General features: G+C 54.6%; 8 protein-coding genes across 8 annotated transcripts; 5 read left to right on the top strand and 3 right to left on the bottom strand.

The window, feature by feature from the left end:
- Positions 1-540: 540 nt before the first annotated feature.
- BO86DRAFT_407881 (uncharacterized protein) lies at positions 541-3,073 on the top strand (the record flags this gene model as incomplete). Its single annotated transcript, XM_025674309.1, has 4 exons — positions 541-798; positions 885-932; positions 1,030-1,657; positions 1,731-3,073. The coding sequence occupies 4 exons, from the start codon at positions 541-543 to the stop codon at positions 3,005-3,007; spliced, it is 2,211 nt and encodes a 736-aa protein (XP_025530334.1). The 3' UTR covers positions 3,008-3,073.
- A 468-nt stretch (positions 3,074-3,541) lies between these two features.
- On the top strand, positions 3,542-4,588 carry BO86DRAFT_333494 (Mg-dependent acid phosphatase). Its single transcript, XM_025668813.1, has 2 exons — positions 3,542-3,872; positions 3,970-4,588. Exons 1-2 carry the CDS (start codon positions 3,679-3,681, stop codon positions 4,424-4,426), a joined length of 651 nt encoding a protein of 216 aa, XP_025530333.1. The 5' UTR covers positions 3,542-3,678; the 3' UTR covers positions 4,427-4,588.
- A 423-nt stretch (positions 4,589-5,011) lies between these two features.
- On the top strand, positions 5,012-5,740 carry BO86DRAFT_278130 (transferase hexapeptide domain protein; the record flags this gene model as incomplete). The annotated part of the gene is made up of 2 exons (XM_025667292.1): positions 5,012-5,232; positions 5,293-5,740. Coding segments are annotated over 2 exons (669 nt in total), but the record flags the coding sequence as incomplete, so codon positions are not given.
- Positions 5,741-6,037: 297 nt separating this feature from the next.
- Positions 6,038-12,635, bottom strand: BO86DRAFT_356918 (putative filament-forming protein (Tpr/p270)). Its single transcript, XM_025669685.1, has 2 exons — positions 12,046-12,635; positions 6,038-11,992 (listed from the first exon to the last, which is right to left on the bottom strand). Exons 1-2 carry the CDS (start codon positions 12,335-12,337, stop codon positions 6,171-6,173), a joined length of 6,114 nt encoding a protein of 2,037 aa, XP_025530331.1. The 5' UTR covers positions 12,338-12,635; the 3' UTR covers positions 6,038-6,170.
- A 162-nt stretch (positions 12,636-12,797) lies between these two features.
- Positions 12,798-14,316, top strand: BO86DRAFT_387051 (transcription factor TFIIE subunit TFA2). Its single transcript, XM_025671487.1, has one exon. The coding sequence runs from the start codon at positions 13,089-13,091 to the stop codon at positions 13,968-13,970; it is 882 nt and encodes a 293-aa protein (XP_025530330.1). The 5' UTR covers positions 12,798-13,088; the 3' UTR covers positions 13,971-14,316.
- A 1-nt stretch (position 14,317) lies between these two features.
- BO86DRAFT_387050 (3,4-dihydroxy-2-butanone-4-phosphate synthase RIB3) lies at positions 14,318-16,003 on the bottom strand. Its single transcript, XM_025671486.1, has 3 exons — positions 15,496-16,003; positions 15,267-15,384; positions 14,318-15,127 (listed from the first exon to the last, which is right to left on the bottom strand). The coding sequence occupies exons 1-3, from the start codon at positions 15,557-15,559 to the stop codon at positions 14,611-14,613; spliced, it is 699 nt and encodes a 232-aa protein (XP_025530329.1). The 5' UTR covers positions 15,560-16,003; the 3' UTR covers positions 14,318-14,610.
- A 1,097-nt stretch (positions 16,004-17,100) lies between these two features.
- On the top strand, positions 17,101-19,642 carry BO86DRAFT_446413 (uncharacterized protein; the record flags this gene model as incomplete). Its single annotated transcript, XM_025676517.1, has 2 exons — positions 17,101-17,143; positions 17,313-19,642. The coding sequence occupies 2 exons, from the start codon at positions 17,101-17,103 to the stop codon at positions 19,349-19,351; spliced, it is 2,082 nt and encodes a 693-aa protein (XP_025530328.1). The 3' UTR covers positions 19,352-19,642.
- An 11-nt stretch (positions 19,643-19,653) lies between these two features.
- Positions 19,654-22,099, bottom strand: BO86DRAFT_333476 (putative serine/threonine protein kinase). Its single transcript, XM_025668812.1, has 2 exons — positions 21,651-22,099; positions 19,654-21,572 (listed from the first exon to the last, which is right to left on the bottom strand). The coding sequence occupies exons 1-2, from the start codon at positions 21,734-21,736 to the stop codon at positions 20,030-20,032; spliced, it is 1,629 nt and encodes a 542-aa protein (XP_025530327.1). The 5' UTR covers positions 21,737-22,099; the 3' UTR covers positions 19,654-20,029.
- Between the last annotated feature and the right edge of the window lie 331 nt (positions 22,100-22,430).

Raw genomic sequence — 22,430 nt, 5'->3', positions numbered from 1 at the left:
TTCAATCCCTTCGGTGGAACACAGGGTTCCTGTGGCGTCATCGGTGTATCTCTTTGAGACTCTCACAGTGAATGTTATGAAAAAGAGAAGCAGGAGGAAAAGAAACATCTAGTTGCCGAAATGATCCCATATAAAGATGGGTTGTGATGTGAGGATTCTTGTTGTTCTCTGCCTTCTTGTTCCATCAACACCATCTTCATCTCTCCTGTCTCTGTTCTTTCTGTCCACATCAACACTTGTGGACAGGCGTTTTGAACACAGTTATTAAGAAAGGTATGTGATCCACCAAGCTGTTGATATTCAGGTTTCCGTTCAGCTGCATGTTCATGTTTGATGGCTGTGTTGGTGTGGATATCATATCTCCATCGATCTCTGAACCTCCCACCATCTACCGTTCTCATCCCCCACCTCCATACACGCGATCAGTTGCCCAACACGTCAGGAAGAACCCCACAAGAAACAAACTCCACTGTATAACTGTTCAGGTGTTTGAAAATGCCCTCTCCTTGTGTTTTTGATGAAGTTCGCTTTTCATCTCCCATGGCCTGCCTGCTTTGGAACAGGCATCACGCCCTGCACGCGAGCGCAACCGTGTCCTGCAATGCCATCGATGATGGAAAGCATGACACTGAACCAGCTTGTGCCCCTCTCAACTTGCCCGACATCCTTTCTGTGGCTTCACGTCTTCCAGTTAATACCAATCATCATGAGAGTGAACATGTGCTGACTGCGGCCCACCCCGCCAGATTCATTTGTGAGATCCGGGCCCCCAAGATGGGGAAGCTGAATTATCTCGCGGTGAGAGAACCCCCTCTTGCATACTCATGGACGATATATCAAGCACTGCCCTAAGGAAACAGGCTGGCTAATGACAGACATACCAGAGACGCATCAGCGGTCTCAAGGCCGGCCAAGCCGTGTCCAAAGACCTGGTAAGTTTGACTGAACCCACCCCCATGGCAACAGAATCACCCAACGTCTCTGCAGAACGACATTCCCTGAACCTAAGTTTCTAATCTGGGAACACAGAAAAAACGTTTCCCACCCGGTGCAGGTTCCAAATCCGCCGCACGAGACCCCTTCGTCGAGATCGACGTGACCGGCAAGGTGCTGACCGACGAGGGCCTGGCCCAGTTCATCGGGGATCTCGTGGACTGCCTCGAGTTCCGGGACCAGGAGCACCCCATGGGGCTGGCGAAAGTCACCGAGCTGCATCTGTCCGGCAACCGGCTGACCGTGGACTCGCTGCCGATGCTGACGGAGGTGGTCAAGCGGAGCGCGGGTGATCTGCGCGAGCTGGATCTGTCCACTAACGACATCCAGATCACGACCCCCGACGCCGTCCGGAAGTGGGCGAATTTTCTCAACTCGTTCCAGAAGTGCTTTGTGCTGCGCAAGCTGGACCTGGGTGGTAATGCCCTCGGGCGTGCGGGGATCGAACACCTGGCGCGCATTTACATGAAGTCGGACCTGGATTTCCTCGAGGGCGATGCGCATGAAGTGCTTGCGTTGGACTCTGAGGATGAGGAACACTCATCGACTCCGGAATCCATGACTGAGGGTATGGCGCGATTGAAGGTCATAGCCGGTAAGGAGAACGAAAGCACCGCGCGGAAGAAGAAGTCCCCGTCTCTGCCCAAGCCAGAGCAGAAGAACGGTAAGTTAAGGTTCCCCTTCCAACCATGTAAGGCTAGGACGATGAGCTGATATGCTTTTTCTTTTGTCTTTAGCTCATACGTACGCCGAATTGAAGAAATATGCCTGCACGCGTGGCCTTCGTTCGATCCCATACTTGATCCTCACAGATGTCTCGATGACGAGTCATAGTGCCATTCAGCTGATTCCCATGCTCGACCTCCAGCGTGCCCCCGAGTCGCTGTTGGGCTTTCTTCCGGTAGTTGGCAAGGCCGTGGTGCTGCCTGAGAGTGCGGCGTCGTGCAAAAGCATCATCTGGCGACCGAACGATAAACTGGCCCCTCATGTGCTCAGAATGATTGAGGTGGCCGAGGCTCTTCAGCAGCTCCGAGAATCCAAAGTTGAAACTGAACTCGAGACAGCAGATCAGAGTGATGACAACAACTTCGCAGAGGCCAGCGACACCTCCAGCGAGACGAGCCAAGACCTCGATAGTGCTACCCAGCAGAAGCTCCAAAGCAAATTGCGAACCGAATTCACTCGAGTGTGCAAACGCGTACGCCTCGAAGTTATCAGGGCTGACGGTGTGCACAGCAGCACAATCTGGAGCACCGCTCTGAGAATGATGCTTGTTGCGCGAGCTCTGCTTCTAGAAGACCGAGACCGTCCCATAGAATGCGAAGACAACGACATCCTAGAGCGGATGCCGATCCCTCGACCTACCGAAGGCCCGGTAGTTTCGTTCCCAATGGACCCGGACAGCGATGATAGCTCCTCTGGCGAGCCCACCTACTACCACGTTGAGAACGCTGCGCCGTTTCACATACGCATCGCTCAGCCGGTGACTTCGGCGCCGCTGACCAGTTTTCTCCCAGTCCGACGTAACAATCCGAGTATCTCGGAGACTTCCGCAGTGAACGCAACCGGCCAACACTCCCGCTCTGCAAGTTCGGGCCCCTTCCATCCGAGTGCCATTAGTTTCGACTCCCAGTTTCCCAATCTGCCGTCGGCAGCCCCGGGACCTCCTCTAGCCCTGCGTATCCCGTCTGGGGACCTTTCTGACACCAACCAGACCAGAAGGGCCCCTCTACCCTCTCAGCCCGCGGCGACTGCCACCCGAAGGCGCAATATCCGCGACTCTGGCAAGCAGGAATGGCGCTATGATCTTCCTTTTAATATCTGGCGTCGGATCATCGCTGAAGCAGTCGGGGCCGATGGGACCCTGGACCTCGAGCAACAAACTCGCATCATGCACTACGCAAGTGACTGGGACGTCGTTGCTTATGGCGTGCAGATCAAGGGCACGGAACTTCACCAGCAACTCTGGAAATTCCTAGAATCCGTGGGCTGCTTCACCTACAGTCCCTTGTGAATTGGAAAAGCCCTAAACATCACGTGGGCGAGTGAAGTGGTTTGCATCCGCAACGATCTAGTTCCCCAAATGGAAGATGTGTCGAGAAGACAACAAGCAAGCTTGATGAAACGAATTCGCAGATATGAAATCGGGGACGATTGCCTTTCGGGAAAGTTCGAAGAACGCGTGTGGTTGAATGAATTGTATCTGGTGTGCTAGATTTACTCGGGAAAGTGTTTGCTGGCCGGACATGCTGGGTGGTGATTTGGTGCTGACTGGAGGCATTCCGACCTGAGATGTGTTTTTCCACTGCTGATTTCGATGTCCATAGTTCATTTCAGTAGGCTTACCTTAACCTTTACTTTTAAGTACAAATACCAAAAAAAAAACAAAACAGGAAACAGCCCTTGATTGCTGATACCAAAAGAGTGCCCTTCGTTCTGCCCGCTTATCAGTCTTATCGCCCCACGTGATCTTACTCCGATTTCCACCAGCTTCTCCAACGTCATTTCGCTGGGGGTTTACTGTTACTTGTGAATAAACGAAAAAAAAATAAGACTCAATTTGCCATATTCATAGATCTCGGCAGCATTTATTAGACCTGTTCGACCCTCAACCCAGCCAAATTCCCATCCCCTAACTCTTTCGCAAATTCATTCCACTTTGCAAAGTCCAGATCACCAAACAAGATGCGCACGCGACGAACCAACACGCAACCGGTGGAAGACACCTCCTCGGTCGCCCCCGAAACCTTCAGCGACGGGCTCCCTCTCCCCAAACTGATCGCCTTCGACCTGGACTACACCCTGTGGCCCTTCTGGGTCGACACACACGTCAGCGCCCCGATCAAACCCCGCGACAACAACTCGCGCTGCACAGACAAGTAAGCTCTCTCGCCTTGCCCCCCCGCTCCCGCTCCCCCTCTACCCAAGCGCATTCCAGACCCCAAGCAACCCCCTAAACTAAACCCCTCTGATCAGATGGAACGAATCCTTCACCTTCTACCCGGCCGTCCCCTCCATCATCCACAGCTGCAAGACCAAGAACATCCCGCTGGCCGTGGCCTCGCGCACGCACGCGCCGGACCTGGCGCGCGACATGCTGAAGGCGCTGCACATCATCCCCACCTTCAGCGACAACCCCGCCGCGCACCGCACCAAGACCGTGCGCGCCCTCGACTACTTCGACCACCTCCAGATCTTCCCGGCCACCAAGACGCAGCACTTCGCCAAGATCCAGCAGGCGAGCGGGGTCGCGTACGAGGAGATGCTGTTCTTCGACGATGAGGCGCGGAATCGGAATGTGGAGACGGAGTTGGGCGTTACGTTCTGTTTGGTCAGGGATGGGGTGACGAAAGCGGAGGTGGATCGGGGGGTGTGGGCGTGGCGGAGGAGGAATGGGATTAAGAAGGAGGTTGAAGAGGGGGAGGATGAGTAGATGAGATGAGATGAGATGAGATGAGATGAGATGAGATGAGGTGTTAGATGGATGGATGGGTTAGATGGGCTACGTGTTTTAGATAGATACCCGGTTTGAGATTGGATATGATTACATCAAATGGTTGTATAGACAAGTTGTACCTTTGGGAATTTGTGTGCTGTACATACTATGTACACTTGGAATGGACCATCTACGGAGGAGACCCCTCAAGTGCGGGCAGGCCAGCAAGCCGGCCGCATATCGGAACCCACTCCGAATCTCCGCAATCTTATCTTTTCACCAGTCGCAGCTTAGCTTCAGCTTCACCACAACAACAAACGCATACCTACACAGTCCGACGATTCCTCCTCTCACCCAACAACCACCCAACGAACCAACACCACCTCACTACTAACCACACACCACCTCTCACCCATTGACGACCATCGACAAACTTCCACAAACCAACAAGACACAACAAGAATGGACTCCCGCCCACAACCACCAACCCACCTCAAACCACCACCCCCTCAATCTCAACCTCACCACCAAAACCAACCACACCAGCAACAACAACAACAACAACAATCCCACCACCACCGCCCCTCCAACCCAGCATCAACCACCCCCACCCGGCCCCCACTAGCCATCCACCCCAGCGCCCAAATCTCCGACACCACAATCTTCCAAGGCACGCACCCGATCTCCATCGGCGCCCACACCATCATCCACCCGCGCGCCCGCCTCTACTCGCACGAGGGCCCCATCCTCATCAGCAACAACTGCATCATCAGCGAGAAGACCGTCATCGGCACGCCTGCCCCGTTTCCCGGAAACTCAAGACCTGGCCCCTCCACCACAGCCACAACCACAACCAGTGAAAGCACGGCGGCAGCAGCAGCAGCAGCAGCAGCAGCAGCCGCCCTCCCCATCCGCATCTCCTCGCGCGTGACCATCGGCCCCGCGGTGTCCATCGCCCCCGGGGCGCATATCCATTCCGGCGTGGTGATCGATGCGCTGGCCGTGATTAATCGGCGGGTGGATGTGGGGGCGCATGCGAGGGTGTGTGCGGGCTGTGAGGTGGCGGCGGGGACCGGGGTGGGCGAGTGGGTGGTTGTTTGGGGCGGTGGGGGTGGGGGTGGGCAGCGGCGGAGGCGGAGGGAGACGCGCGGGGTGGTTTGGGGGGCGTTGCATCATTCTTCTCTATCGCAGAATCAGAAGGTTGATGGTGGGGGGGAGAGGCCCGGGGACGCGCCGTTGGAGGCCAGGACGTTGGAGGATGCGCGGTTGATGGTGCTGGATTTGGAGCGGGAGGCGGTGGGGAGGTTGTTGGTCGCGCAGAATCGGAGGAGGGGGTGAGATGATACTGCAAGAGTCTTAGCTAGAAGGAGATGAGGGCGGGGGGCTTGGGATTGATTCATGGACGGTGTAGTTTTTCTAGCGAGATGCATGGTTGTTTTCTTTTACTGTTGGTTATACCCGGATAGATTGGGGGATTTCGCCTACTCGATCCAATACTTGTTGACTCTTAATGACACCTAAGCATCCAGTATGGGCTCTCGGAAGTTCAACACCTCCACAATACATCCAGTCGGATAGACAAAAGAAAAGTATGATTCTCATCCCGCTAAGGATTACAGCATTCGTAGGTTTACTTCGGTCACCCTATAAGCCGAAGAATGGAGACATAAAATACATGCATGTATAGAGAAAAGGAATGAAAAGTCAAAATGTAACAATCACAATCGATAATCGCAGTCATCTAAGAGCCCCGAGGTTGACCACCACCGCCACCACGCATTCTCTTGCCAGCTGCTCCATCTCCGCCGTCTCCGCCGCCATCATCCCGAGCGCGCTTGTTGCCTTGAGGAACAAACTGACGCGCGCTCGCACTAAGCGCGCCGCCACGACCACCGCCAGGACTGGCCGGGCCCTGCTGCGACTGGCCGAGATTGGCTGTCTGCACGTTCTGATTGCCACCCCGGCCTTGGCCTCCACGCCCTCCACGGCCGCGAGGCAGACCCGAGCCGCGCTGGCTAGGCTGGCCTTGACCCTGACCTTGCTGCTGGGCCTGACCCTGGCCCTGTTGGCCTTGTTGACCGAAAGGATTCTGCTGACCGCCGCCACGCCCACCGGTTCGACCACCGCGCGCAACTGGAAGCCCGGACTGGAGAGCTCTTAAGACGTTGCCTGAGGCAGCACCAGCTGGAGGTTTGTTGGGAAGCGACGCTGGCTGTTTGTTCTGACTTTGTCCGAACGGATTGGGGGCTGCGCCGGCCGCACCCTGCTCAGGAGCAGTTTCATTGGCTACTTGTGTCTGCGGTGCTTCCGTCTGCGAGGGTGCTTCCGATTGTGTCGGAGCCTGAGCTGATGGCTGGGCAGCTGTTGCTTCTGCAGCAGGTGCCTGTGTGCCCTGCTGGGTGGCAGGTGCAGGTGTCGGTGCAGGTGTCGGTGCAGGGGCAGGCGCAGGTTTTGCTGCAGGCGTCGCCGGGGATGGTGAAGGGGCTGCACGCGCCGGTTGTGCTGCTACTGTGGCAGGCGACGGTGCTGGTGCTGGGGATGCTGCAGCCTGTGCGGGTTTGGCTTGCGCTTGAGCAGCCGGGGGTGCTCTGGTCACCTTAGCTATCTCCCAAACCTCGACAACAGGTTTCTGAGGGGTCTCCGTGGCCGCTTTCTGCACCACGTCGAGCTTGGCCTGCGAGTTCCTGCACCGAGAATCAAGCATACTGAGCTTGGCAAGGGACTTTTTGTCCGACAGCTCCACAGCAGCCTTGATCTTCTCCTCCACACTTTCCTCGTGGGCCTTCTTCAAGGCCTCCTTCTCTTCGTCAAACTTCTGCTGTAGGGCAGCCGCAGCCTCCGAATTCTGCTGGGAGCCTCGCTTTTCAGCTTCCATTTGTTTGCTCACCTGCGCACGAATGTTGTTCCGAATGATCATCTTGATGGTTTCATTCTTCGCAACAAGGTCCCTTGCTTGGGCATCCGTCAACTCCGGAAGTCCCCCTTCCATCGCAGGAGTAGCAGATGCCGCGGGGGTTGCAGGAGCTGCTTCTGCCTGTGGCTGGCCAGGGGTCGCAGGAGCTTGTGGACTTGCCTGCAGGCTAGCCTTGAGTCGCTCCACCTCCTGGCGATGGGCCGCCCGAGTCTCTGCCAACTTGCTATTCAACACCTCCTTCATCTTGTCGATGCGTTCCTTGACCTTTCTCTCGTGCTCGGTATCCTTGGCAGCCAATACAGCATCTTTCTCAGCAAGTGCTGCCTCGAGACGTTGTACCTTCTCTTCCAAAGCCTTCACCCGTTCGTCGTCAGTGGCAACAGCCACTTGCGTTGTCGGAGCAGGGAATTGCGAGGCGGGGGTCGAGTTGACTTCAGTCGTCGCTTCGGGTACTGGTGCAGGAGCATCCGGCTTCTCCGCCATCTTCGTCTTGAGTTCCTCTAATTCTTGTTTTGTCTTGGCCAGTTCCTCCTGGATCACCTCCTTCTCCTGTGCGACCGTATTCAGTTCCGCCTGCTTAGCGTTGATACGACCGGTGAGTTCCTTAGACCGAGCCTTGAATTGCTCCGTAAGCTTGCTGCGCAACTCTTGGACTCTATCCTCGGCATGTTTGAGCTGCTCAGGGAAGGCAGCGGCCTCAGTTTGCAGAGTGTCACGAGCTTGAATGGCCTCATCACGCTCCTTTTCCAAAGTTGCAAGCTTCTCCTTGAGTCCTTCCATTTCAGCAGGGTCAACGCGGTCATACTTCTGCAGAATGTTTTGAGTACGTTGCTGCCAGCGATCACGATCAGCTTGCAGCAGCTTCAATTCCCCGTCCTTCGTCTCCACCACATTCTCCAATTCCCTAACCTTTGTTTCCAAAGGCTCAATCTGCTGCACCAATTCCTCAATGCGTGCAGATTTCTCCGCAAGTGATGACTCTGCCTGCTTGACCTGATTGCGCAACGTGACACTGCTCTCGCGGAACAGATTCAACTCGTTCAAGGTATCCATAAGTTTGTTGTGGCTTAGAGCGGTGTGGTCGCTATCAGCAGCAGCGCGACGCTGTTGCTCTAGCTTGAGACGTGCCTCATCGAGCTGAGACTGCGTGTACTCAAGTTGCTGACGGAGACGCTTGCTCTCTTGTGTCGATAGATGATACTGCACGTCAACAATCTCTTTCTCCCTGCGCAGGAATTTGATCACTTCCTGAAGGCCTTCAAGGTTGGGTGGTGAATTTTCAGCATTGTCGTCATCGGATTCGGTCATGTTCGCGCGGTCACGTTGCAAGGCTGAGATTTGGTTCGTGATATTCTCCAGCTGCGAGTGTAGCAGAGAGTTTTGATGGAGAACCTCTTCCCGGCGCTTCTGCAAGTCGGTTATTTCACCCTCGTACCTCTCCTTGAGCTCGTTCCAGCTTTCCTCCTTCTGAGAAAGGTCCTTTTTGAAAGTCTCAGCTTGGGTCCGTAGCTCAACCACTTCCAGCTTCAGCTGATTAGCTTCAGAGCGCACTATCTGCAAGTTCTTGGCTGCCTCAGCGTGCTTGACCAATTCACTCTCGTAGTTCTGTTGGGCATGCTGCGCAATTTCAGTCTGCGCGCGGAGATCTTCCTTGTGGTACTGGAAGGCAGAGTTATGACGCTCATTCTCATCCTTCAGCCTAGCAATTTCAGATTCCAAGACTGCCTTCTGCTCCTCCAAACGGCGGCCAGCCTCTCCTTGCTCATCACGCAGCTTGGTGAGTTCGTTGTTCGTTGTAGACAACTCGGAAGAAATCTCCTCAATGCGCTTTTCGAGATCCTGGATCTTCTTGTCCTTCTCCTCGATCAGACGCTCTGTCTCCTCCCGATACTCTTCATGTGTCTCAGTCACAGACTGTAGGCGTTCCTCGCTCTGCTGGCTGATGGCCTTGTAGTCCTCAACTCGCTCTTCAGCATGCTGAAGCTCATTCTTGGCCAAGTCCAGGTCACGTTTGAGTTCAGAGACCTCAATGCTAAGTTCTTGCTCACGGGTCAAGCCAGACTCTTGACCTTCCTCGGTCTCGGGCGCTGTGGCGGGGGCAGCAGTAGCGGCAGCAGAAACGCTCGGTCTAGATTGTATGACTTGGAGTCGCTCTTCGGCACTGCGAAGCTCGACGGTTAGTTCATCCACTCTCGACTGCAAGTGATCTCTGGTTGTCTTGGTAGCGATCAATTCTTCCCGGACGGAGCCCAAGCTCGTCACCAAGTCATCAATTCGCTTCTGACTCTGTTCGTGCTCGTACTCTCTGCGCAAGGTCGCCTTCTTTGACTCCTCAATCTCATCGCTGAGTTTGCGTTTGGTAGACTGCAGTTCGGACTCCAAGGATTCAACGCTTTGCTGTAGCCTGCGGCGGCTCTCAGAGTCTGTATGTTCACGCTCGTTCAGGATATTTTGAAGGTTGGCATTCAGATTATCCAGGCGACTTCTCTCGTTTCTCAGAGTTTCGTTGTCTTCAATCAGTCGCTTTTCGATCCTCTTCCACAGGTCCTTTTCTGCCTTGAGGTTCGCGTTCTCGCGCTGAAGGCTTTCTACCAGCCCCTTAGTTTCAACAAGGTCTTCGGCAGCTTGCTGGGTCCTAAGGTCTTGCCTATTGGCGTTCTCCAACAGACTGGCGTAGCGCTTCTGCAGCTCAGCATTTTCGCTCTTCAGCATGTTGAAGTTGCTCTGAAGAAGCTCGGCTCTTTGGGTAGCGGCGCCAAGCTGACTACTGGAACGGCTGATCTCGCTCATCAACTCGCTGTTCTTTCGCGAAAGCTCATTGACCTGTTGTTTCAGAGCGGCGTGATCGGTAGCAGACTCCTCGCGGAAATTGTCAAAGTGGGCTTGAACCTTGCGTAGTAGTTCGGCATAGTCGGGAATGTCCTTAGCCTGTTCATCGGCTGCTCCAGGAGGAACTGCCCCGAGTGGAAGAGACTGAGAGAAGACAGAAGCATCGCCAACGGTCTGACGGCGACGTGTCAGCATGCTTCGGAAAGTATCTCTCTCCTTCACATAGCTCTTTGTCTGAGCAACAAGGTTGGAAATTTCGTCGCGATAAGTCTGCACACGAATTCTGAGTTCCTTCAACTCTTCTTGCTCTTGTTGACGAATAACATCCTGCTCGCGAGCCTCCGCACCCTCCATCTTATCGCCCAACTCTCTCAGCATGCGGCGAAGAGTAACATTCTGTTCCTGTAGCTCATGGAGATCCTTGAAAGTCGTCAGGTTGCGACTGATAAAGCGTCCCGTTGGGTTAAGATCTGCAGACGAGTCATCAATCTCCTGTCGAGCAATCTTCTCGAGCTCTTCCCGATCGTAACTCTCCTCTCCTTCCTTGAGAATCGCGTTCTCCATCACGAGGACCTTCACTTGCGAGCTCAAGTCCCTAAGCTGCTGTCGTAGAATGTCGCCCTCACGCGCGAGTCCCTCCACCTGTCCTTGCCATTTACGTGCCTCCTTTGTCGCATCATCCCTCTCCTTTCCAGAGGTTTCAAGGATGCTGGACATTTCCATAACGGCGTTCTCCAGTCTGGCGTGGTCGGCTCGCAATTCATCAATTTCGGGCTTACTGGCCTCGAGATCCTGAACCATTTCATCCAGCGTCGACCGGAGCTCTTGGTTGGATCTTTGTTCGGCGGCCAGCAATGACCGCATTTTGTCGTATTCGGTGTAAAGTTGTGTGATCGTAAGTCCACCCTTGGTTCTCGAAGCTCTCGGGGAGAAGGTTCCAACCGGTGTACCTGAGCGGATAGGCGTAGTGGGCATACCTCCATTGAGAGCCGGGCTCATGGATCTCCTTCTAGCCTGGCCGTCCGATTCGAGTTGGCTCACGGTCTGCTCCAGCTCTGCAATGCGGCGTTCAGCGGCCTCCTTGTCAGAATGTTCAGTCTCGATCTCAACACGAAGGCGGGAGATCTCTTCGGCCGCATCGTCCTTGGCCTTTTCCAGGGCGACCTGGAGTTCCTGCACCCGCTGCTTGGCGGTTTCGGAAGAGTTGCGTTGCAATTCAGCCAGCCTATTGGCACTATCCAATTCGATTCGGAACGACTCGCTCGCTTGTATCGCCTCTTCTTTCAGCTGCTGGATGCTCGAAAGGGACTCTTCGTAACGCTGTTCGACCTCATCCAGGCGACTCTTGAGAGCATTCTCACTGCGCCTCAAGGAGTCAACGGTGGCGCTAGCTTCTTCATTCGCTCGCTGCAGCTCTGAGATGCGGGCGCTCTTCTCCTTGCGGAACTTCAGGTACTCTGCAGACTTGGTCTTCAGCTCAGTGTCTAACCATTCATTACTCTTCTTGGTCAACTCGAGGTCTTGCTGGAGACTTTGCTCGCGGAACTTGGCGCTAGCAGATGCAGAGTTGGCGGCTTGAAGGTTTTGTTCGGCGGTAGATAGTTCGCGTCTCAATTCGACAGTCTTCTTGTGTTGGGCTGACAGCTCTTCGGCGAGCTTGTCGTACGCTGTCGTCTTCGATTCGAGCAGAGCCATGGTATCACGATTCGACGCTTCCAGAGAGGAGATGCGGGATTTCAGTGTGCTCACTTCGGATTCATTGGTTGTTGAGGACGACTTGAGCGAGGCGATCTCGGATTCTAGGGACGATCGAGCATTTTCTGTAATGTGTTAGCGAGGAAAATCAGTCAAATACAATGGCATTCCATCTAACCTGACTCATGAAGCTTCTTCCTTGTTTCCTCAACCTCAGCATGGCCCTTCTCGATAGAGCTCTTCAGCACCTTGACCTTGCTTTCGCTGCTGCGGACCGCATTGTCAAGCTCCACTTCCAAGCGGGTCTTGTCTGCTTTGAGTTCATCGTGTTCGCGGGCCTTCTTGGAGATGGCCTCCAGAAGTTGGTTGACTAATTCGACAGTAGGAGCTTGGGTGAGCGTCGAAAGAGTCGATTCGGCAATGGAGTAATGAGCCGATATGAACGGCAGTTCAATTGTTGCGGTAGCCATGGTTGCTGTTAGATATTTGCAGCAATCAAGCTGCGAACTGTTGTTTCAAAAGCAGATAAATCGTAAAAAGTCGACGTGATCTCTGCTCAGAGTGAATGGTGATGTAGGCAAAGCTACGTCGGTCAGGCGATGTCACCGCGCGTTTCGGACACCGTCGGGAATAGTTGCGCACAGCACCCCAAATGACGGCCTAGGTCATGAGGGGCGAAGGTGAGACAGAGAGAAAGAGTGAAGAGGCTGACAGAGGAAGAGCGAAAAGAAGTGAAACCCCCCTGTCGCGCAATAGGTGAGATGAGAATGATTGAGTGACCGGCTTGCAGGTCAAGCAAGTTACGCATTGGCTTTGGGCGAAGCTCCAAACAGGTTAGCGCAGCTGGCTACTACTGGATCACGTGTAATAGTGGTGCCTGAGCGGGCCGCAAGGCCGCAACCTGCAATGTCAGAACTTCTAGATCCGTGATGACGAACACTCTCATCTCCCTCTCAGCTCATTCATCCTGTCATTCTCAACCACACGGGTTGTTGTATCGGAACAGAGCCGACTTCTTTCATGCTTCCGTGATCTATTGTCGCATCGCGAAAAGAGCTTCTTTGTGCTCCCTCACAAAGAGAGAGGCTTTGCCTCGTCCTTGTTCCATCTCCCCACCTTTAGGAGTCTACTCGACCTCCGGGCTTGCTGCGGTCAACCCCTTCTCTCGTTCATTTCCCCGGTCCACACTAAGCTGCCTTCTTCGCCGTCTCGATCGCAAACATGTCCTATCTTCAGAACCAGCTGAAGAGCTTCAACGCCAGCGTCGTTGACTCTGCGAATCGACTGGGACAGCAGAGACGCTTCAACCATAATAACAACACGACCACCTCCGCAAGCAGCTCGCAGCTTCCTTCCTCGACATCGACACCCACTCCGGGCGGTGGAGATCGCAAACGCCACGATGAGATTGTCTACTCACAGCCCGCCAACACCGGTACGGGCAAGGACATCATGACGCAGGTCATCTTCGCGATTGAGCACATGAAGTCGAAAGGCGTGCCGCTCAAGTTCCCGGACATTGTCTCCTACCTCTCCCTGCAACACCGCGCCAACGACCAGGGCTACGTCCAGGCTCTGCGGAGCATCCTGCAGGTGCACGACAAGGTGCAATACGACCCCCGCGGCGCCAACGGCGAGGGCACCTTCAGTTTCCGACCTCCGCACAACATCCGCAGCGCGGAGCAGCTGCTCAAAAAGCTGCAGACGCAGTCCACGGGTGCGGGCATGAGCGTCCGCGAGCTGCGGGAGGGGTGGCCGAACGTGGAGGACACGATCAACCAGCTCGAGAAGGAAGGGAAGCTCTTGGTGACGCGGAACAAGAAGGACGACCATGCGAAGATGGTCTGGGCCAACGACCCGTCGTTGATTCAGCACTTCGACGACGAGTTCCGGTCGATCTGGGAGAAGATCAAGATCCCGGACCAGCAGACCGTCAAGGAGGAGCTGGAGCGCGCCGGAATCGTCCCCACCAACAAGAACAAGGTCGTCAAGCAGCGGCCCAAGATCGAGCACAAGAAGGTCAAGAAGCCTCGCCGCAGCGGGAAGACGACCAATACCCACATGATGGGCGTTTTGCGGGATTACTCTCACCTGAAGCGGTAAGGAGTTCGTGCGATCGGTGCTGCTCCCTGACAATCCGTCGTCGCTCGCTTGTTTGGCTCCTCTCAATACAAGAGGCAAAGAAAGCCCACAAATCTTCAAAAGGGTATATCGGGGGTTTCATCTTTATTTTCTTCATTTTACTCGAACATCGCATTATACTGGCGTTTGGTGGGGAAACATTAGACGCAGGAAAGGATATACTTCTTCTTTCTCTGCTATTTTTTGAGCAGATCTTATCTGCGCTTGGCCGTGTTGTTTCTTCTGGCGATCTCTATCGCCCTCGATGTATACTATAAAGGCAAAAATCGATACCCAGCTAATTTAAACAAATGTATGAATGATGGACCTGATGCTCGTGTTGATTCTCTTCTTTTATCTAACAACGACTCCTCCGATACTCATGAAAACGTGTAAACCAGCCTTAAAGATAGAATCTATTTTCCCCTTTCCTCACTTGTGTCACCCATACGCAAACATGCCACCGAGCCGCGCATAATGCAATGAAGCACAAATCACAGAGCCTAGTTCCTGGTATACAACCAAACAGGGAGGGAAACCACGCCGAAGAATTTATACAACCGTCAAAGGGAAAGAAACCACAACTAAACCTCTCAGCCCTGTTTTGTTTCTGCGTTCGTGTTCATTGACCCCCGTTCGTGAGACCACCTTCCGTCTTCTCCACATAGTCGACCAGATCCTCGATCGTGCAGACCTTGATCCCCCATTTCTTGCCAAAGCGCAGACAGCCATCGCGTCTCATCATGCCATTGTTGCCCCGGATCTCCGGCACACCCTCGACCAGCTCGCCGTCCTCGACGAGCTCCGCGATCACACCCGCGGGGACCTTGCCCGTCAACCGACAGAATTCCACCGCCGCTTCCGTGTGGCCTCTCCGCTCGCGGACCCCGCCGCTGCGGGCCTGTAGGGGGATGATGTGGCCCGGTCGTCGGAAATCGTCGACGCGGGCGGTCGGGGAGGCGAGGGTGCGGCAGGCCAGAGCGCGGTCTTGTGCGGAGATCCCGGTGGTGACGGACGGGTCGCTCGAGTCAATGGAGACCGTGTAGGCGGTGCCCTTGGGGTCCGCGTTTTCGAGCACCATTTGTGGAAGGGCCAGGCGTTGGGCAATTTCAGGGGTAACGGGAGCGCAGATTAGACCGCTGGTATTGTAATGATGTCAAGTCAGTTTAGAGTTCGTTCAAATACTGGCAAATACTGGGTTTTCTGAATGCAGCTTGAGGGGTCTGGTGCCTGCGTCGGGGGGGGTAGCGAGAAAACGAGGGGCTGTCTATTTCTCACCTCGTGTACCGGACCAGGAAGGCCATCTGGGCGTCGGTGATAGACTCGGCGGCGATTATCAAGTCACCTTCATTTTCGCGATCTTGGGAGTCGAGGACAATAATGAACTCGCCATTCTCTGAAGCGCAATCGAGCGGTTAGTTCGCGATGCGATTCCGCACAATACCAGCAGGCGCCTGCGAGCACGCGCAGTGTTGAGGGGTTTTGAGAGGGAGAGCGAGAGACTCACTGAAAGCGGCAAGGGTGTCTTCGATGGAATCGAACTTCAAACTAGAATCCGACAGTGCAGCCATGGTCAATGTGTTGTATGGAATTTAAGGTGAGGTAGTTGGATCTGCCCCTCTATGCGGAATTGGAGGCGGGGCAATTATGGCGAGGCGAGCAGAGACGAAGCGAAGCTCGTATTCAGAAGGCTTCTAATGTGCTTATGGATGGGACGAAGAATGCTATTTTGAGTGGTACAACACAAATAGATGGAGTCAGGTCCAATTGAACAATTATAGGTAGCAATTGCGGAGTGAACACCCGATCACAAGGCGAATGACTCTATCTCGGCCGGAGATGAGGCGCGGGGCGGAATTTCGGAAGCTCGGGTTCGGAGATGGCAAATGGAGGGTGGAGGAAGATCAATCGAGATGTGATCGCGTTTTGGATATTGCTTTCCTGCGTCCTGCGTTAGTACAATGAGGCTCGAGGATTTGATATACGCTGTAAGGACTCAAAGTCAAATTGTACCGGGATAGTTTTTAGTCAGGGAAGATGTACAAAGAAGACTAAGGAAAGTCTGAAGCAGAGGGGGCGATCACTAATGGTTTGTCAGATGCCGGTCATGAGCGGGTGATTCGCCGAGGCCTCCAACCGGCTGTCTCTGGCCGGGCCCGGAAGCGGCCGCCTTTCTCAGGCAGGTGAAAGGCATTCATTTCTAATACTCTGCCTCGTTCTCTGGCATGTGGCCATGAACACCTCTGGGAACCCGAAGGGGTCATGACAATCGGTCCCTCGATACGGAGTAAATCATCATGTACAGTACAGTAAGTGTTGGATCCGTCCTGTTCCTGAAATGCGCACACATTTTATTAACAATCTCCACAGGTGTTGACCTCCATCAGCCATTATGACTCCTTGATCCCTCTCTCCTTGCGCGTACATTCGTACCACTCGTTGCAGCAGCGCTCTACGAGGCTCTTATTCCACGATGAAGTGGTCTTGATCGACTGAAGGGAAATGCGCTAAAGGTGTTTTCATACACCCAGGATCTTCTAACACTGTTATTCTTAATAACGCCTTACAACTAATTGCCGTTGTACTGATACCGGATTGCTACGTTTGTTCTTACGACAGCACAGGACCTCATTGTCTCTTGGGACGCGACTTAGACTCTGCGCACCCCCTTTGCGAAATTGGGAACTTCGCAATGCTGTCCACTGACAACCCCGGCCTATGTGGGTGCTGGGAGCTTACTTTGATGATCCGGCCGCTTATTGATGCCTCCGGCCATTAGAACTGCTGACGTTTGCTAGTATTAGAGTGCCATTCAGATTGCCTTGCAAAGGTTTGACTCCCTGTAGACCTACCAAGCAGATCTATAATTATGATAATAGCCTGTATGTAACTGTAACGAGGTGCATGTATACTTGGGATAGCCTCCTGCATGGGCCCTGCACGTGACGCGGGTCTAGAATCCGGACTGTGGAGAGCAATAAATGGAGCCCCCCAACCCCCAAGAACGCAAATCATAATACTTATGGCCTTTGCTTACACCCCATCGCACAAGCCAGATGAATCCCCTTCCGCCCTCAATGGTGTTGTTGTCGGTTCTCCCTCTGCCTCACTCATGGAGAAACTCCCCGTAGAGATCCTGTGTGAGATTATTGATTGTATGCAGGTAGTCCCCTTTTCTCCCCCTCCTCCCTTACTAATAATTAAGACACAAACACCCAAACATCAGCCCCTCCATCCGAGTGCTGCTGCTAGTCTAAAGTCGCAAAGCTCCCAACAACAACAACAACAACATCATAAGCGAAACAAGCTAACGAACCCATTCAGACCTCACTCCACATGAGCGGGTACAACTCCAATCTGTTTCCAAACGGTTGTTTCTGGTCGCCCGTGACAATAATCTCTGGAGACTCCATTGCTACGAAGAGTCATGGAGCGCCACGCGAGCCTCTCGTTCCGCTAATGGCCACGGCTCCGAGAGCCTTGTCACCAACTCCACCGCACCGCTGAGTGCGCTAGGGCAGACTACGCTCCGATCCCTCATTCAGCCCCATGCTGGGAATGAGGGGGTTGGTGCTAAACCATCCGATCGGGCGCCGTCGTTTGGTCTCCGATCGCGAGCGGCCACGGAGTGGGACCCGTCGTACGAGGGTGAAGATGTGAATTGGTACTCGGAGTATATCGCACGGAACGGGCCTATCTCGCTCAGCTGGATGCAGCGCCCGTTCACAAGGGTGGAAGGCCAGAAACGAAGGGTGTATCGGGAAGCAAAGGGCATGGGGCTGCTGCGAGACTGGAGCTCAGCCAGGGAAAACAAAGTCATCGCTCCTCTGGACGATGGCAGTGTTTGCATTTGGGACCTCAACCACTCCCACTCGATTGGGTCTCAAGAGACCAAGGGTAAGATGATTGGCGTCAGCGCCCCGGGCATCTTGATGACGAACCTCTCTGGCAGGAGGGACCACGCCGCGGCAAAACAGTCTCTGGAATATGTGAATCTTGGGGAATGTGTGAGCGTCGACTCCATCCGTCGAAGGGCTTATTTGGCCGTGGGAAATGTCCTGAACGAAGTCGATCTGGAGACCTTGCGGGTGGTCTCTCAACAACGCTATCCTTGGTCCGTGTTCGCCTTGTCCCAGGAAACGGACTATTCTGTGCCGTTGACACTCGCTACGACGCTGAGTCTACACATCTACGACGGTCGACTGTCCGCAAGCGAGGAGGAAGAAGCCATTAATCTACGATGTGAAGAGCCGACTGTTTCGTTGGTTCCAAAGTCACAGCTGTACGCTCCGCCCGACTCGCCGCTTCTGCAACTGCAACCTGACGGCCGACCTCCGCACCGTATCAGAAGCCCGGGTCCCTCACAGAACACGGACGATTATGCACCACTCTTCCAACCAGGGCCCCTCTCACTGCTGCACCCCCCAGCGCCGCACGTTCACTCGATCTTCCTCGCCGGCCGCTTCCCAAGCATTCTTCAGTACGACCGCCGATACTTCCCGCGGCTGCAAAACACAATCCACTCCGGTGGTCAGCTTTGTGGCCTTGCAGCCGTTCCCGCACCACGATTTCCCATCTCCGACTCAAGCTTCCCCTCCTCACACAAGCTAGTTGCCTGTGGCGACTATAAAGGCAGAGGGTCACTTGAATTGTACAACCTCGCCCCTTCCAACGACCGCGATATGATCAACTCGTCCGGCTCGTCGTCCGTGGTGTCGACGATGTATCACAATCGACAAAGTGTCGCCAGATCCAAGGTGCTATCTGTCGAATCCCACGGTACCCGCATTGTATATTCGGATGGGGATGGGAATGTCAAATGGGTGGAGCGTGACGGCCGGTCCGAAGTCCGTCGCCTCAACATCAACAGCTACCAACCCCCACATCAACACCACCATCACCATCATCATCATGGTCACCACCATCATAATACTCGAGTAGGTTCCTCCCACCGCCGCCACCACTCCAGCGAGACTGGACACCAGCCACGAGCAGCAGACGGCGGCACAGACCTCGCCACCGGTCTGTGGGGCGGCTTGTCCCGATCCCACAGCGAAGGTGAGGTCGCCCGCAAGATCCTCCCCACCGGCGGCAGCCTGACAGGCGACGAGCTCCTCGTCTGGACAGGCGAACATATCGGCCGAGTCCGATTTGCCTCCGCCAGCAGCGCGGGCTTCGAAGACGAGGACGACGAGGACGACGACATGCTAATGGACATGGACCTGGATGATGCTGCGCGCGAGGAGCTCCGAGCCAAACGACGAGAGCTACGCCGTCGGGAACACGAATACGCGCATACGATGCGCAGGGCGCTGGAGAGGCAGGCTGATGAGGTGCGGCGCATGGGAGGACTTGGCCTTTAGATTGATGAGAATCATTCCCCAAGCACGATATTCGACCGACTAGCATTTGTCTTTGATACCATTACATTCTCTCTACCTCTCGTGCTTTAGCGGACGACTCCGGCGGGTCTTATGGATTTTCCTCATCCGTGTGTGTCGCTTGAACTTTGGCTTTGTATGTACCCTGCTGCTCGTTTACCTGCATGATAGACTGCTTGGCTTTGGTTAGTTTGCGCTCTTGCTGCTGCTGTTGCGACGTATAGAGTCTTATGGTACAAGCCTTAGCATTTGCCTCGAATTTCAGGAACTAACAAGGTGGTGAGACCTTAATGCTGCAGTCGAGATACAGAGATGTCCGCCCCGTGTGGTGTTTGGGGGTGGTAAAGAACCTTGAAATATTACTAGAGGCAGCCGTGACTGCCTGTTCCTCAACCTGAATAATCACCATATCTAATCATCGAGACGTCGCTAGCAACCACAAAGAGGGAGGGAAACAAAACGAGAAAAAGTGTAACCGTGTGATGCTAGCTTGTTTTCCATTTTTGTGGTCAAAACCAAAATCCCACACTCCAATCCCATCATTATTGCATCAATTCGTACATTAAACCATAAGGCCCTAGCCAGAAGCCACACGACAAACACACAAACAACCTACAAAAAGCTTCAAAGCGGACGAAAGTCTGCTAAGCTTCAGGTAGTTCAGCTATCAGGCTTGTACACGGCGTCCTTGCAGAGCACCGCGACCTTTTTGAAGAATCGCCTCCACTCCAGCGGGTCGCCCTTGACTTTCAGGAATTCGATCTCGAAGAGACCCTCCGACACGCAGTCGATCAGGACCTTGCCCTGCAGCGTACACATGCGCCCGTCGCGGGTGATGATCCGCAGCGTGGCGGAGGTATCCCCGGCGGATACGGCGGGCACGGCGGGCACGGGCACACCCAGGCGGTGCAGCGCCTCGCAGATCAGGGGCACCAGGATCTTGAGCTCCCACGTGGAGAAGAACCGCGTCATGGCACGAGCGGGCACGATGTCGTGGAAGCGGATGGCCTTCTGGGTTCGACTCAAGGGCACGGAGGGGTGGGGGGAGAATTGCGACATGGACGGTTCGTCCTCCAGGTGGTCGAGCGGCAGGGGGTCGTTCTTCCCGAACAACAACGACGGTCTGCCCATGGGCTGCGTGGAGGAGAATGCGTCCGCCGCCTGCGGCGTGTCCCAATCCACCAACATATCCCCGCGCGGCATTTCTGGCTGCGTGGATGAGATTCTTTGATCGGCGGCGTCGAATTCGTCTCCCATGTCCATTGGGTCTGTGGTCCGTTCAAAGCCCTGGCTCCCGCCGCCGCCGTGCGGCTGCGCGAAGGGGTCTTGCGAGAAGTCGATGTGCAGAGACTCGAACATCGTCGTGGCCATGTTGATGGTGTCTCTGAGCGTGCCGTTGCGCGACAGGTATTTGTTCGGCCGGGTGTACCAGGGGTGTCTACGGACGTCCTCGAGAGAGAATCGGCTGGCCGGGTCCACATTCAACATGCCGCGCAGGAGGGAAAGCGTAGCGGGCGGCAACTGCTGCCAGAGCTCGTCGGTCGTTCGCCCATTGGTGGCAAGGTATTCTTGGTACTCGTAGCTCGTCTCCGTCGGGCTGTCCCACGGGGTGTTGCCAGCCAGGAGCACGAACAAGACGATGCCGCACGACCAAATATCCACCAAGTCTGGTCGGTAGCCTCTCCCTTTGATTTGACTCCTACTACTGCACGAGATCACCTCTGGCGCGATATACGGCGGGCTACCGCAGAAGGTGGTGGAGAGTTTGGTCACGCCTTTGTACTCGAACAGTGTGGCCAGGCCGAAGTCGGCGATTTTGAGATTGCCATCCGCGGCCAGCAGCATGTTCTCCGGCTTGATATCCCTGTGTCCCACCCCCTTGGAGTGCATGTAGCCTACCGCGCTGATGAGCTGGGAGAAGTAGACGTGCGCAATGTCCTCGCCCACGCCCTCGTCGGCTTCGATCTTGTCGAAGAGATCGCCACCCTCGGCCAGCTCCATTGCAACCCAGCGCCACACGTCGTCCTCACCGGTCTGGAAGAACGAAATTATGTTGTTATGGTCGCCGATGTGTTTGTGGACCGTCGCCTCCATCTGTAATTGTCGCGCGCTGACTTTGCCATGGCGAGCGGCATATTCCTTGTGAATGAACTTGACTGCGAAGACCGGACTATCGGTGTGGGAAGGGACGGCTTTTTTGATGCTAAGGAAGCGAAAAGAAAATCGTTAGCAAGATGGTTTGCAAGACCTATCGAGTCAGAGGGCTTGGGTTCAAGCAGACCAGGCATAGGCACCCTGGCCGATCGTCTTGGAGACTATTCGGAAGGGCAAGTCATTCGGCAGCGGGGCTAGTTGCGAGTGATGCATCGTGGTGCTGGCGAGCAAACCCGGGTTTCCACGGGTAAATCCGAAAGTATATGACAGGTCAGATGGGAGAAGGTGCAAATCGAGATAATTGTCCGAGTTCTCGTCTGCCTCTAGCCAAAACCATGCGGTGGTGAGAATCGACGCAAGGGTGAGCGATGGGAGAGCGAAGCTGGAGAGAAACGCGCGCAGCTCCGGCACGCGAAAGCCACTTTATCCTCATTGGGAAGTCTGTTGACAGGCTGCCGGTCGCAGGCATCCATTCCGGCTTGTGCGACTGGAAGACTTTCTCTGACAAGCACGAGTTTCTTGCATGTTTGGAGGAGGAAGAAAATGGTTTTTTTTACGCTCGGGTGGCCACGGCAGTCTTTGTACTAGTCGGGAGCACTACCTGCATAAGTATGGTTGGGGGTTTCAGGACCTCATTTGACCTTATTTATACTCTCACTCGCGTCTTTTGCCGGGGAAAGCGAGTAGCTCACCGCCAGAAAATCATTGAAGTATAGAAGCTAGACCCTTTATTGGATGTTCTTGCCTACGGAGCTAGCATAGACCACTTCCAGGGTCTTGATATACTCAGGGTACAGGGTAATGAAACATCATTCAAGATTTCATTATGGTTCTGATGAATCAACAACCAACTGCAAATGTCTAATGCATGCAGCGCTCCAAAGTGCCAGTGTCGTGCCAGTGCCAT

The sequence above is a fragment of the Aspergillus japonicus genome, assembly GCF_003184785.1.
Source record: "Aspergillus japonicus CBS 114.51 unplaced genomic scaffold BO86scaffold_9, whole genome shotgun sequence".
Lineage (NCBI taxonomy): Eukaryota > Fungi > Ascomycota > Eurotiomycetes > Eurotiales > Aspergillaceae > Aspergillus > Aspergillus japonicus.
This window is presented reverse-complemented; position numbering and strand designations above follow the sequence as displayed.

What these genes read in the sequence shown, in the direction of transcription:
- BO86DRAFT_333494 (XM_025668813.1), top strand. Translation starts at nt 3,679, where the DNA reads ATGCGCACGCGACGAACCAACACGCAACCGGTGGAAGACACCTCCTCG. An exon ending in AACTCGCGCTGCACAGACAA is followed by an intron (nt 3,873 to 3,969) that starts GTAAGCTCTCTC and finishes CCCTCTGATCAG; the next exon opens with ATGGAACGAATCCTTCACCT.
- BO86DRAFT_356918 (XM_025669685.1), bottom strand. Translation starts at nt 12,337, where the DNA reads ATGGCTACCGCAACAATTGAACTGCCGTTCATATCGGCTCATTACTCC. An exon ending in GAAGAAGCTTCATGAGTCAG is followed by an intron (nt 11,993 to 12,045) that starts GTTAGATGGAAT and finishes AACACATTACAG; the next exon opens with AAAATGCTCGATCGTCCCTA.
- BO86DRAFT_387051 (XM_025671487.1), top strand. Translation starts at nt 13,089, where the DNA reads ATGTCCTATCTTCAGAACCAGCTGAAGAGCTTCAACGCCAGCGTCGTT.
- BO86DRAFT_387050 (XM_025671486.1), bottom strand. Translation starts at nt 15,559, where the DNA reads ATGGCTGCACTGTCGGATTCTAGTTTGAAGTTCGATTCCATCGAAGAC. An exon ending in AGACACCCTTGCCGCTTTCA is followed by an intron (nt 15,385 to 15,495) that starts GTGAGTCTCTCG and finishes ATTGCGCTTCAG; the next exon opens with AGAATGGCGAGTTCATTATT. An exon ending in TTCCTGGTCCGGTACACGAG is followed by an intron (nt 15,128 to 15,266) that starts GTGAGAAATAGA and finishes TTACAATACCAG; the next exon opens with CGGTCTAATCTGCGCTCCCG.
- BO86DRAFT_333476 (XM_025668812.1), bottom strand. Translation starts at nt 21,736, where the DNA reads ATGCATCACTCGCAACTAGCCCCGCTGCCGAATGACTTGCCCTTCCGA. An exon ending in GGCCAGGGTGCCTATGCCTG is followed by an intron (nt 21,573 to 21,650) that starts GTCTGCTTGAAC and finishes TCGCTTCCTTAG; the next exon opens with CATCAAAAAAGCCGTCCCTT.